The sequence below is a fragment of the Octodon degus genome, unplaced genomic scaffold (genome assembly GCF_000260255.1).
Source record: "Octodon degus isolate 3935 unplaced genomic scaffold, OctDeg1.0 scaffold00091, whole genome shotgun sequence".
Classification (NCBI taxonomy): Eukaryota; Metazoa; Chordata; class Mammalia; order Rodentia; family Octodontidae; genus Octodon; species Octodon degus.
In genome coordinates, this window is record NW_004524667.1 from 971,783 (window position 1) to 985,985 (window position 14,203).

Here is a 14,203-nt window from a genome sequence, read left to right on the forward strand (position 1 = left end):
ACACACACACACACATATATAGATAGATATTTAGTACAGGGTCTACAGGGTCTCACTACATAGATCGGACTTGTAGTGATTCTCCTGTTTTCAGCCTCCCAAGTGCTGGGATTACAGGCAGCACCAGTATGCCCAGTCTCAATCGCCATTTCAGTGTGCCTCATGGGCAAGGCCAACATGGCACGCCAGAGATTGAACTCCAGGCCCTGTCTGCCTAAGCAGGTGCTTTACTCTGCTGAGCTATCTGGCCAGCCCTACGCATACTTACAATAACCTGTAAAGCTTCAGAGGTTGCTCATACTACTTTAATTAAAAAGTTAGGAGAGCAAGACAGAATACTAGGCTCAAGTGCAGCCTGGATAATTTAACAAGATCCAAAATATAAAAGGAATGGAAGTGTAGAACTCAAGAACAACCAAGGTAAAAGAAGAAGGTTACACAGGGGGATAAGTACCATGGACCAGGGAGATAGCTCAGCAGAAGCACATGCCTGGCAAGTTTAAGGTCCCAAGTTTGATCCCTGGTACTGAAAATAACTGCAGTTCTCAGAAGGTACATTGGGGTACATGGAGCTTCGCAACGCTCTCTAGCATGCCACTCTTCTGGCAACTTGTTATGTTCACCAACCCGGCTTAACCAATCTCAAAAAAAAAAAAATTTTTTTTTGTTTCTTTTTTTTTTTTGGTTTCTTGAGACAGGATCTCACACAGTTTATCCTATGACTTAAGTGTAGAGCTCCTATAATTGTTGTTTGCCTGTTAAGCTTGAAAGGCAACCTTCAAATCTGAGATCTGCAGTTGCCAAATGAACTGCAAAATATATATAAAATTCTTACATTATATCTCCAGTCATTTTTTTTTTTATGTATTTAGTATAGGGTCTACAGGGTCTCACTAAGTAGATCTAACTCATAGTGATCCTTCTGTTTTCCTTATCTACATTCTTAATAGGGTTGCAGGATCAAATTATAATGAAATACACAATGAATGCCTTATTTCTTTTACTGTTGGAGAAACAACAAATTATCACCATACTGTTCTAATAATATATACTTCATTTCAATTTTAAAATAAGACACTTGGGGCCTGGAAGATGGCTCAGTGGATTAAGCGCTTCCCTGGCAAGTGCAAGAGCCTGAGTTCAATCCTCAGTTCTGCCAAAAAAAAATAAAAAATAAAATAAAATAAGCCACTTGCAGAAGCCATGCTGGAATCTCCAAGGAGGACTTGCCCTGCCAGAGTCATTCACCTGCTACAGCAGCTTTGAGATCCACCACAAATCTAAGCAAGTTTTCCTCCTAGAGTAGTAAGGGTCTGGAAATTTCTGTTCAAAGCAAAAATGCTCTAAAGGACAGTATGTGCTTACGGTTCCACATTAGATGGATACCGTAAATGGAAACTCTCCTTACCCCTTTTCTCTCTTCCACAGACATCAGCTCTGCCCTGCAACTGGCTAGTAACTTTTCCTGCCCAAATCTGCTTCAACTCGCTTCATGTTTACAGAGCTCATCTGCCTCTCCTGAATGCTACATTACACAAGCCTCAGGTACCACACCCTGGAAACCTCATCCATTTTTTTTTTAATTTTATTGAGAAAGAAGTAGCAATGAAACAGTTTCAAAACATGTTAGTAGGACAGTTACAATAATTAATACATTGCATATTGTTGTCTTTTTAGTTATTCATAGTATAAAATACAGACATGATATCTTGTCTACACACTATTAGTTCAAAACTTTCTTCTCATTGAACTGAAAGTAGCTGTATATCTATGCTAACTATTTTGTATGTACAGATATATCCCTCATTCATTTCTAACTCAATCTTAGGATGATTCTTCTCTTATGATTTGCTAAGATAATGCCTTGAACTGACAGCAGGTCTCTTAAAAGGATGAAAACAGTCTCCCTACTTTATCAATGGATACCAGTACACATAATTAACATCCTTGCATCAAACAAGCTAAGCAATTGTTTTATAAGTTAAATCTATGGTACCTTTAGGCTTATTCTAAAATTTTCAAGCTCAACTGTAAAATATATTTTAACATTCCAGCATTATTTTTTAATCTAATTTCCTGTATTTATTTGGACCACTTACTTTCAACTTCAATGACTATGCTGTTAAACAATACACAAACCACTTGCTTGTTTTTATTTTTCATTGTACTGAGGATGAAACGCAGTGCCTTACACAGAGCTTTATCTTCGCCATTTTTATTGGCTTTTTCATTTTGAGATAGGACGTCAACAAATTGTCCTGGGTGGCCTCAGCTTCTCAAATGGCCAGGATTATGGATGTGCACCACCAAGCCCAGCAAAATGCTTCTATTTGCTTAAAAAATCAAATTAATGGTCTTAAGGCATTGGTTCATGAAAATCTCACCAAAAAAAAACTTAATTATCAAGATCGTGATGATTACTCTGAGTAAAATCACGATGAATTAAAAATCATGGGCCGGGGAGATGGCTCAGTGGAATAAGTGCTTCCTTGACAAGCGCAAGGGCCTGAGTTCAATCCCCGGTTCCACAAAAAAAAAAAAAAAAGAAAAGTAAAAATCAGGACCAATTAACCAAAAAAATTATACTATAATATAATACTGCATATCATCAAACGTGATTAGACATTTATGTTGCTCTGCTACTTACACACAATAAAACTTACATTAGAATGCTCTTTTATAAAAAACTTATACGAATTAATGCTAGTAAGCATATTTTAAATAAAATCTAAAGTTGAGTGTGGTAGGGCATGCTTATAATTCAAGAACTGTGGGATGCTGACTAAGGAAGAGCAGAAGTTTGAGTCCCACCTGGGCAACTTAGTGAGACTCTGCCTCAAAACAAAAAATAGAGCTGGGGAGATGGCTCAGTGGAATAAGCGCTTGCCTGGCAAGTGCGGGGGCCTGAGTTCAATCCCCAGTTCTACCAAAAAAATAAAAATAAACGTAAAAAAAAATTCTTAAAAAAAAATAATAAAGGTTGAGGATATAGCTCAATGTGAAGGTTGTGTGTTCAATCCTAAGTACAAAATAAATATAATAAAATCTGAACACTGTTATCAGGGTATTATTATCAATGTTATCAATAACCTTAAGAGTTACCATCAAAACATTTTTAGACACATAACCTATATGTCTAACTATGCCTAGCTGGGCATGGTGGTACATGCCTATAATCTCAGTACTTGGGAGGCTAAGGCAGAAGGATCTGTACAAGTATGAGATCAACTTGGGCTAGTGAGTGCAAGGACTGCCTGAATTATATAATGAGATCATGTCTCAAAAACAAACAAGAAGGATACCTATAATTAAAATAAAAATTTTTAAATCAAATAAGAAAACAGAGTCTGGAGTAGTGGCACATGCTTATAATCCCAGCACTCAAGAAGCTAAAGCAGGAGAAATACCCCAAGTGTGAGGCCATCCTGGGCAACAAAGCAAGCCACTATCGCACAAAACAACAAAAACACATGAATCTTCAATAAATTTATCCTAACACTTTATATTTAATAAGACCCATTTTTTACCACAATAGGGGTCACTATCTACTGTACTTACTTCTGTATAACATTTTGCAAGCTTAACATCATACCCAATTCGCCTTTCATCTTTTCTCTGTTTGCACGACATTCTGCCAAGTATCGAAGAGCCTACAGCAGGAAACAACAGGATACATGTTCATATTATTCAAAATTAAAACCACTAACTGCAAGAAGAAATAAAAAACAGTTTATACTTTTAGATTCACTGGTTTTGAAGTGTTTTGAATCTCTTCTTTAAAAGCGATAATCTGGACAACCTCCTAATGGAGAAATGACCAGAGTTATAGCAGCTTACTTTGCTCTTTGAAATGAAGGTTCTAGCTTATCTACAAGGTCAGAACTAAGTTGTTCTGATTTTATTTTTACCACTTCATCTTGACAAGGACACAAACAAAGAACTATAGTCCACTTATTAATTTCAAGTAGTCACAACACCAATAGCCACCAGGTCCCTAGATGCTTTTTACACATTATAAAATGTATAAACCATTTTTATAACATCTTTATAAAATGAATTGATTCTATTTTTTTCTATACCTTTAAAAAAATTTGTTGATAGCTCAGCAGTCCAAACACCTGCCTGGCAAGCACAAAGACCACAATTTGAAGCCCAAGTACTGCATGCTGTGCTGTGGCCCTGCACCTGGGAGTAGTGGCACACACCTGTAATCCCAGTGGTGGGGAGGCTGAGACAGGAGGATCACTACGAATCTGAACAGCATAATGAGACCCTGCATCCAATAAATAAATAAATAAACAAACAAACATGTTTTTGAAAGAAAAAAAGAAATTAATGGTCACAAATGTTCTATTTTGCGAGCTAAACTCAATTTGCTAAGATGTTTTTTTCTTATGTACTTAAAATGTTTTGCAACTATTTCTTTCATAAGCTGCTTCTTAGCAGTATCTTCTAGCTAGCTCCCTTTACACCTGAGTAGTGCTGTCCTCCACAAAGCTTCTCATCCATCATCACACCTGATACTTAGGGGAATGTCTTGGGGACTACACCATTCCAAACTGCATCTCAGCCCAGAGATCTCTCACATTTCTACTGATCTTCTACCATCCACTCCAGAGTGCTGGTGCTTACAAAAAATGTGTCATGTATAAAGTCACAAACCCAACAACCTCTTCTCATTCCTGCAAACATTACTCTTACTATAACCTCCACTTCAGCCCCAAAACTCCTATGGCAACTGCCCTCCTTCTTAAAAACCTAACAGACAGGACAACATATATCAAGTGTTCATTTTCAGATATACTGGTCAAGAGAAAATATAGGGCCAGGCACACACCAGTAATACCAGCATTCGGGACCTGAGGCACAAGGTTCACCCATTGATTGAGTTTAAGGCCAGATTGAGCTTTAGAAGTGAATTCAAAGCCAGTCTGCATTGCACCCTGTCTCAAAGAAAAAAAAAAAAAAAAAAAAAAACAGAAAGAAGCAATATAGAACTATAAACCATGAAAGGAAAAATGGTGAGGTAGGTATTATAATTACTCCATTTTCCTGCTACTGAAGACATTTCCAGATTGTAGCACAGGACAGAACAACCCAAATAAAGCCTAAATGTCCTGTCAGACTCAGGAGGCAGAGATCAAACGTGAAGTAGCTGGAGTGGCTAGAATTCCAGAGATCTACATAGGGATGTCCAAGAATCTGTTTGAATACTGATCTATGCATGCCTGGGATAAAAAATTTACATGCCTAAAGAATAAAACTACCAGAAAGTGGGGAAAATAAATGCTGAACTCACAACAGGCTGTGAACACATTGGGATGCTACAAACCAAAGGTATAATAAAGATGTCCCCACTTGGGGGCATCAGGAAGAACCCTCAAAAGAGCTTCACATAAGCAGTAAAGATACCATGCAAAATAGGCTGATTTGGCTCCACCCTAAAAAAGCCCACGACAAGAATCAAAACTAGTCCTATTTATCAGAAAAATAAAATAAAGTTCAAGAATATTTAGAGGAATACAAAAACAAAATCCCCAAATTCACAAACATTTTAGCTGGCAGCTCATTCGAAGTTACCAGGCAACAGGGTCAGCCAGAAAGCTCAGCAGACTAAAGCACCTGCTTAGGCAGACACAGGGACTGGGGTTCGATCCCCAGCATGCCTTGCCAGCCCCACCCCCAGGGCAAGCTGAGACAGCAATTGAGACTGTGTATGGTGGACATGCCTGTAATCCCAGCGCTTGGTTGGGAGGCTGAAAATAAGAGGATCACTATGAGTCCTATCTGTGTAGTGAAACCCTGTTGACTCTCTACTAAATACATCAGAAAGACAGACAGACAGAAATTAATTACCAGGCACCAAATGGGATACAACAAACTTTCAAAAAGATCAAAAATCATAAGCAAGTAGGTCCTAAGGAGAGTCACATGGAGAGAAAACATTCTCTCAGGCTTTCCCAGAGAGCACATTGGCCAAGCCATGGCCGTGACTCATCCACATGGCTGACACTGACAAAGAATCTCCAATCTGAGGTACAGGATCTCAGGATAAATCCTGAGGGGATTTCACTGCCCATATTAGATCCAAAAGCAACAACTCTTGTTGCATAGGTCTTGCTTTATCTTGGTCTTAACCATCCAACAGAAAAGTATAAAAACGAAGTATAAAAAGTAAAGTCATGCTGTTATGTTAAGCTGTAGGGGACTCAGGTCAACAATTTCTGACATTGAGAGTCAAGTGGCAGGCCCAATACTATTATGGACTACTGGTCTCTTCTATAATATTTTGCTGAGTTAACACACCTTTAATATTCAAATAACGGAATTAAACAGAAAAAGGGGATACAGATGAATGTCCATTTTGTATCTGTGCATTCAAAATGGTTAGGATCCATATACAGTTACATTCTCTTAATAAATAGAGGGATTTGTTCTAATAGTGTTTGTACATAGGATATCATGTCTGCATCTTGTACAGCAAATAACCACTAGGAAGAGAGTATGCAATGTGTTAATTAGTAGAACTGTCCTACCAATTTGATTTGAAACTGTCTCATTGCTATTTGTTTCTCAATAAAATTATGGGAAAAAAATAAAATAAAAATAACCAAGTAGGTGTTATCCCAGGAATGCAAGAGTGGCTCAACACGTACAAATCAATAAATGTAACATATTTCATAAACAGAATGACAAAAGATTATCATCCCATTAGAAGCAGAAAGTCTTTGAAATAATCCAACAGCTATTAATGATAAAAACACTGAACAAAATAAGTATAAAGGTCTTATCTCAATCTGATAAAAGCCATTTATGACAAGCCAACTGCTAACATCTTATTAAATGAGGAAAAACTAAAGGTTTTCCTTCTAAAACCAGGAATAAGACAAGATGTCCACTATCATCACTCCTATCCAATGCAGTTTTTAAAACAGAGCAATCAGGCAAGAGAAAGAAATAAACTAGATGTATACAAATGGGATAAAATAAAATTATTTGCAAATATGATCCTCAAACTAAAAAATATCACCAAAAGACTCCTAGAATAACCAAACTCAGCAACATAGCAGGATACAAAATTAACAAACGAGAATGAATAGCATTCCTATACATCAATAATGAGTTTACTGAGAAAGAAATTAGGAAAAAATGCCACTCACAATAGCATCAAGAAGGGGCTGGTGAGATGGCTCAGTGGTCTAAAGCACCTACTTTAAAAAAAAACAAAATAAAACAAGCTAAGCTAATCAAAGCACTGGGACCGCGGTTCAATCCCCCAGCACCACATGCCAGCCAGCCCCGCCTCCTGGTGGGCTGAGCTGGCCACACACACACAAAATAATTTAAAAAAAAAAAAAAAATAGCATCAAGAAAAATGAAATACTTAGGAATTAATGTAACTATGGAAGTGAAAGAACACTGCAATGAAACTACACTACTCTGAAAAAGAGATCAGAAGTTGCACTCCTAAAGAGATAGAATCAATAGTCAAAATATCCTTACTTTCAAAACTGACATACAGAATTAATACAATCACAATCAAAATATTAATAGCATTCCTCACAGACTACAGAAAACAACCTTAAAATTCAAATGGAACCTAAAGAGACTCAGAATAGCAAAAAAGCAATCCTGGAAAGTAAGACCAAAGGAGGAGACATCACAATCCCAGATTTTAGATTTTAAATTATATTACAGCCAGGAGTGGTACCTAACTATAATTCCAGCACTCAGGAGGTTGAGGCAGGAGGATTGCTATGAGTTTGAGGCCAGCCTGGGCTACATAGTGAATCCAAGGCTAACCTGAAATACACAGTGAGATTCTGTCTCAAAACAACCAAATACATTAATAACAAATAACATGACAAAAGTATAGTAATAAAAACAGCAAGGTACTGGCACAAAAATAAGATATGTGGATCAACAGAATAAAGAAACACCACCAGGCACATTGTTACTTGATCTCTGACAAGTACAAGTTTCATGTCACTATCTGTCCAGAATGTGCTACCTTGCCTCCCTTTCCCTGCATAGTGCCTGCCTCACACAGACTGTTACTTGCCCTATTTGCAGCACCCAGTGGCCAATAGCATTCCCACTTTATGTCTCTTTATACTATTAAAAGTTGCTTCTGTTGCATCATTTCTACTTTGGAGTATTAAAAAATTGTTCATACAAAAAAACAAGAGTTTGACAAACAAAAGATAACTGACTAAAGAAAAGCAAAGTACGGTAAATGTAGATGCTTAAACACATCTATAAGTAAAATGTATGATAAAATATAACAAAAGATGTGAGAAAGGAATGGAAACATACTTTTAGTATTTTTACACAATACATAAAATGTATGACTCATTTAAAGGTAGGTTGATAAACTAAAATGCATAGCTGGCTGGGCATGGTGGCGCATACCTGTAATCCCAGTACTCAGGAGGCTGAACTAGGAGGATTGCTGCAAGTTTGAGAACAGCCTGTGCTACAAAGTGAGCTCAAGGCCAGCCTGAGCTACACAGAGAGACTATCTCAAACACAAACACACACACACACACACACACACACACACACACACAGAGTAAATTAAAATAACAAAATACATAATAATCACTTGTGACAATAAAAGGGTATTATGAAAACACCACATCTGTTCTTCAATCTCACTGGCAACTTTTATCCACTGATTGCTCTACTTAGCTCTCCATTCCTCTATAATTTTACTTCCTCTTATCATTCAGTCTAGCACCTACAGTACATTTCACCAACTCTGTTGCATGTAAACTTCCTGTTATCATTCTGTCCAGCTTACCTCGCCAAATATCAACCATGAACAAATTCAACTATTTGCCTCTTAGGGCTTGTATTGGGCCAAAAGAAAAAAAGGGTGTTTCATGACCAAGTCATATAGCAATTCAGTGAGATGAAACAAACTAGTACTCATTAGTACTAACCAATTTTACCATCTTTCTCAGTCAGCAACCTTTCCTATTGTATTTTATTTTATTTTTTTGGCAGAACCAGGGACTGAATTCAGACTCTTGCGCTTGCCAGGGAAGCACTTATTCTACTGAGCCATTTCCCCAGCCCCAACCTTTCCTATTTTCAAGAATTAGGAAGTCCAAATTTCCTTCTCTGGCTACCCTTGCCTTTTGAGCTCAGACATTCTAGTCTATGACAAAAAAATAAAAAAGACTACTTCAGCCCCAAACTCCTATGTACAAACCAAAGCTTCTCTCTTTTGCTTCCTTACTTTGTTCCTAAATCAGCACCCACAGTAGAAACCAGGCAATTTTTCTCATCTGTTACTCCAGCTCACTTTTATAGCAATGTCTTTTTTTGCCCATTAAACTTTGCTCTATGAAACCAAAACAAAAAACTCAGGTTTGTATAAATTTTTGAAATTGGACTAAGTGGGACTTTATCATGAGTCCTTAAGTAAAGGAGAGCAAGTAACATACTGTGTTAATTTTCTTTTAAACTTTTTTGTTGTGAAAATTTTATAGCACATAAGAATAGAACACATTTGTGGCAAACCCTATGCACCCATTGTGCAGCTTCAACAATTGTCAACTAGCAATTCTGTTTCATCTATCCTCATCCTTCATACCGACAAAAATGTTCTATTAAAAAATCTAATAAGACAATGTATCATCCCTAGAAAATTTTGTTATTTTTAAATGAATTTAATGGTATTACTATTATAATATCCTGCAAAAGTAATAGTGATTCTCCAATACATAATATCCATACTCATTTCCAGCTACTTAAAAATTATTTAAATGGAGATCTAAAACAGGATTGACAGGGATCCAAAATCGAGATTCAAAATGGGATAGGCCCTTGTCTTTTAAAAATCCATTATTTTTTTAAACCTAATAACTATTATTACCATCACTTTCTACATCCTAGATGCCAGTTGCTTTTAATGCCCGTTACTATTTAAGGAATCAGATTATTTGCCCTCAAGAAATTATCACATTCTGAAAAAAAAAAAAAAAAAAGAAACTATCACATTCTGTATTTGTTGCCTTATGTTCTTTAACATGTTTCTCTAGCCCCCACATTACTCATAACATAACCCCTTCTGCTTTGTTTTGTTTTTTGAGATATGGTCTCACTATGTAGCTCAGGCTGGCCTCGAACTCATGGAGATCCTCCTCCTGCCTCAGCCGCTAAAGTGCTTATACTATACACATGTACCACCATGCCCAGCATCCTTCTGCATTGCTAGCTATGACTTTCTCTATTTTTGTAACTTTCTTTCTCATATTAAAATAATAAGCCCCGGGTTAGCCAGATAGCTCATCGGACTAAAGTGCCTGCTCAGGCAGAAGCAGGGACCAGGGTTCAATCCCCAGCATGCCATGCCAGCCCAGCCCCCGGGGCACACTGAGACAGGGATTGACACTGGGTATGGTGGCGCATACCTGTAATCCCAGTGCTTGGGAGGCTGAAAACAAGAGGATCACTAGGAGTCTGATCTGTGTAGTGAGACCCTGTAGACCCTGTACTAAAATACAAAAATAAATAAACAAAGTAACAAGTCCCACACCTACACCTATCAGTTAATGAATGGATAAACAAATAGGTCATGTCCATATAAAGGAGCACTACTCAGCCTCAAAAAATTGAAGTATTAATACATGTTGTAATATGGATAAACTTTAAAAACATGTTCAGTGAAAGAAACTTGTCACAAAAGACCACATATTACATAATTCTATTGATATGAAAAATCTATCTGCATTCTTGCTAGAACAGCAAAACCAGACAGAACACACATTGGTGCTTGTATAGGGACAGAGGTTGTGGGATTAAAGAGCAAACAATAAAAAGTAATTACTTTCTGAGGTAATAAAAATGTTCTAAAACCAGCTTGGGTGAAATGTCACACACTTATAATCCCAGCTACTCAGGACCCTAAAGCAGGAGGACCATAAGTTTGAGGCCAGCATCGACAGATGCAGCTCAATGATAAGAATGCTTGTCTGGCATGAATGAGGCCCTAGGTTCAAGCCCCAGCACCAAAAACAATACAGTGCCTTTTGAAGCGTCTCTCTAGACTGACCTGATAACATTATCATGGTTCCTTTTTAGCTAACAGGCTAAAGGATATACTTCAATGGTTGAGTGTTCCCCCAGCATCTGTAAATCCATGGGTTTGATACCCAGCACCACAAAAGAAACACAAATGGTTATGACTAGGTATAGCGGTACACACATACAGTCTAAGCTACTTAGGAGGCTAAGGTGTCAATACCCTGAGCAACAGTGAGAATTCTACCTCAAAAATGAAATGAGCTGGATGTGATGACAAGTGCCTATCATCTCCTCTTCTTGGGAGTCTGAGGAAGAGATTCACAAATTCAAGGCCAGCCTGGGCAATTTAGCAAGACCCTGTCATGAAATATAATAAAAAGGGTGGCAGATGGAGCTCAGTGCTCCTTGGGCTCAATCCCTAGTACAACAAAAAACAAGCAAACAAAATAGATTATCTTGTTAACTAAAAATACATAGTAGAAGAATTTCCGTATGCAGTATGCTACCACTTACATTACAGAATAAAAACAAGGTAGCCTGCTGCCATTTGTATAAATAGACTATTCATGTACTATAGTTTCGGTATGTTTCACATACAGAAATACAAACTATTATTTGGTCTTGTCTCTTAATTCTTTTGTGCCATCCAATACACTTTCAGATCCCTTTACTGCGAAACTAAAACACTGAGACTGAAAATGCTAAAGGCAACTTACAAGTAAAGCCGAGTGGACAACAGAGGGGTTGGGATGGTCCATAAATAAAATAAGGCCAGGCAGACATCCTTGATCCTGGACAATAGCTCTTCTATTTAATGGATCTGCTGCTAAATCCCGCAGCTGGTTAACTACTGATAGAGCATCAGGTTCTTCATTCATGGTGGAGGATGAAGAATTCATCTTCTATGTCATGCACATGAATAAAATCTTCTTAAATCCTGTAGAAAAGATTTGCAAAATTAGTTCTAGGCCACTAAGGTTAATTAGAGTACGTGTTAAATAACCAGGATTGCAACATCTTTAGCAAGAAGCAAATGAATCTAAGTCACACACAGAAGAAGAAAATTGGCTATTCCATAGTTTGAGAAAAATAAAATCAACATAAGCTGAAGAAATCAAGTTATTTTGTGTGCACAATGTTTAAAGAACGTCATCCTCAATATCCTAATAAATTCTTTTTTAGCAATACGTATTTTAACACAGACGTTACAATAAATAAGACCTTTACTTTTCAAGCTTGTAACCTTTGCTATGCTTCTCAGACTTCTCAGTTTGAGAAGAGCTGCCAGAGCTTTTCTCCAGAGCTTTTCTCCCCTTGAACTTGTCTGATCCTAAAACAAGTGCCTTAGGGAAAACTGACTGACAGTTTTTCTTTTTTTTTCCTCTCTGCCTCTTTCTCTGATCCTTATTCATCTATGAACAAAAAGCCCCAGCATACTGACTTTATAAAAGATAAAATTCCCTAAGAAAAAGGTATTTTAAAAGGCTATATAAACAAGCCCCAAAACCTAAGCCTGGCAGTTTGGAATATCAAAGTGAATCAGAACTGAATCTAAACATATCTGTCCATCTCTGTCTCATCTTCTAAAAAAAAAAGAACAGGAAGGAGGAAATAGAATTTCAAGTCATTCACCTAACAGATAAGGAAATGGTCACAGGGAAGTTAAATAATTTGCCCCAAGCTAAATGGTAGAAACACGCCAAAAAATATTATTCATAGGACTAGGGAGACAGCTCAGTGGTCTAAGTACCTGCCTGGCAAGCACAAGGACCCAGATTCAATCCCAGGTACCACATGCCATGCCAACCCCATAACCCCAGATGCACCGTGCTGGCTCCAAACTGACTGTAGTGGCACACACCAGTAATCCCAGCACTGGGAAGGCTGAGGCAGGAGGATCACTACCAGTCCAAACTGCATAGTAAGACCCTGTACCAAATAAACAAATACAAAATTAAAGAAAAAATCTTATTTACTATTTCCTAAACTGGTGAGCAGTCTTTAGTTCAGCATAACTTTTTTCCATAAAAGTAAACAAAATATTTTAGACAACGTAGTATCTTAAACATACAGAAGCCAAAGAAATGAAATATCAAAGAATAATCTTCAGTAATGCAGAGAGTCAAAAATAGCAACTTGAATCAAATCACATAGTATATTCCTCCTTGGGAAAAATATCAAAGTGTAAATACTTTTCACAAATGAGTATGTTCAATGTTAATTTCAATAAAAATGCCAATTTGTTGGGGCTGTAGAGAAAAAATTATTCTGTTAAGTCCAGAAAGAGCTTTGGTTAAAATTCTATTCAGAGAAAAAATTGATAAAGCAAACTTGGCCTTACCATGTATTGAAATATTCAAAGTTACAGGAATAAAGCAATGTAATTGCTTTATTGTAATGGGAGAAGGTGATAGGTAAGACAGTTCTCCCAAGAAAACTACTTAAGTATTTCATATAAGAAAACTACCAACTTAGACCTAGCCCCTCTCTTAAATACTATGACTTTTAGTCAAATCCCTTACACTCTTTGTTTCAGTTTCTTCATTTGTAAAATGGGTACAATCACAAGTTACCAAATAGCTTATCGCCCAGATGAATGACAACGGAGAGCTTAAACTAGTGGCTACCACAAAGTAAATGTTCAATAAATTGTAGTCTAAAAGTATATAGTGGGTTGGGAGACAGCTCTGTAGTATAAGCGCCTGCCTGGTAAGTGCAAGGACAGGGGTTTGATCCCCAGTACCGCATGCTGTGCTGGCCCCAGAATCCCAGGCTCACTGTGCCAGCCCTGGAAACTGGGTGTGGTGGTACAGACCTGTAATCCTAGCACTGGGGAAGTTGAGATACAATAATCACTATGAGTCTGAGCTGCATAGCGAGACCCTGCACCAAATAAACAGTTTTTTTAAGTATATAGTGTCAAACAATATCAGTGGAAAAAGTTGTTTCAATAAATAGTGTTATGGTACTTTAATGACTTTATTGGATCTTTAACAACATACAGCCAAAAAAAAAATGACTTTCCAATTAGGGAAAAGGAATTTCCTTGTTATCAGTTCCACCTTCTGGGCTGCTCAGGATGGAGAACACGAGAGGCAAGGAGGGAGCCGGCCCAGGGAGGTCAGTGGAAGAACAAGGAGGGGACCGGCAGCCCAGCACCTCGAGAAGT

General features: G+C 37.5%; 1 protein-coding gene across 1 annotated transcript in view; it reads right to left on the reverse strand.

The window, feature by feature from the left end:
• Armc1 (armadillo repeat containing 1) overlaps positions 1 to 11,817 on the reverse strand; it is a 50,675-nt gene extending 38,858 nt beyond the window's left edge. The window contains exons 1-2 of the mRNA XM_004637520.2: positions 11,751 to 11,817; positions 3,559 to 3,650 (exon numbers count right to left, since the gene is read on the reverse strand). Of these exons, the coding sequence (XP_004637577.1) occupies positions 3,559 to 3,650; positions 11,751 to 11,817 (159 nt within the window). The remainder of the gene's footprint in view (positions 1 to 3,558; positions 3,651 to 11,750) is intronic.
• Between the last annotated feature and the right edge of the window lie 2,386 nt (positions 11,818 to 14,203).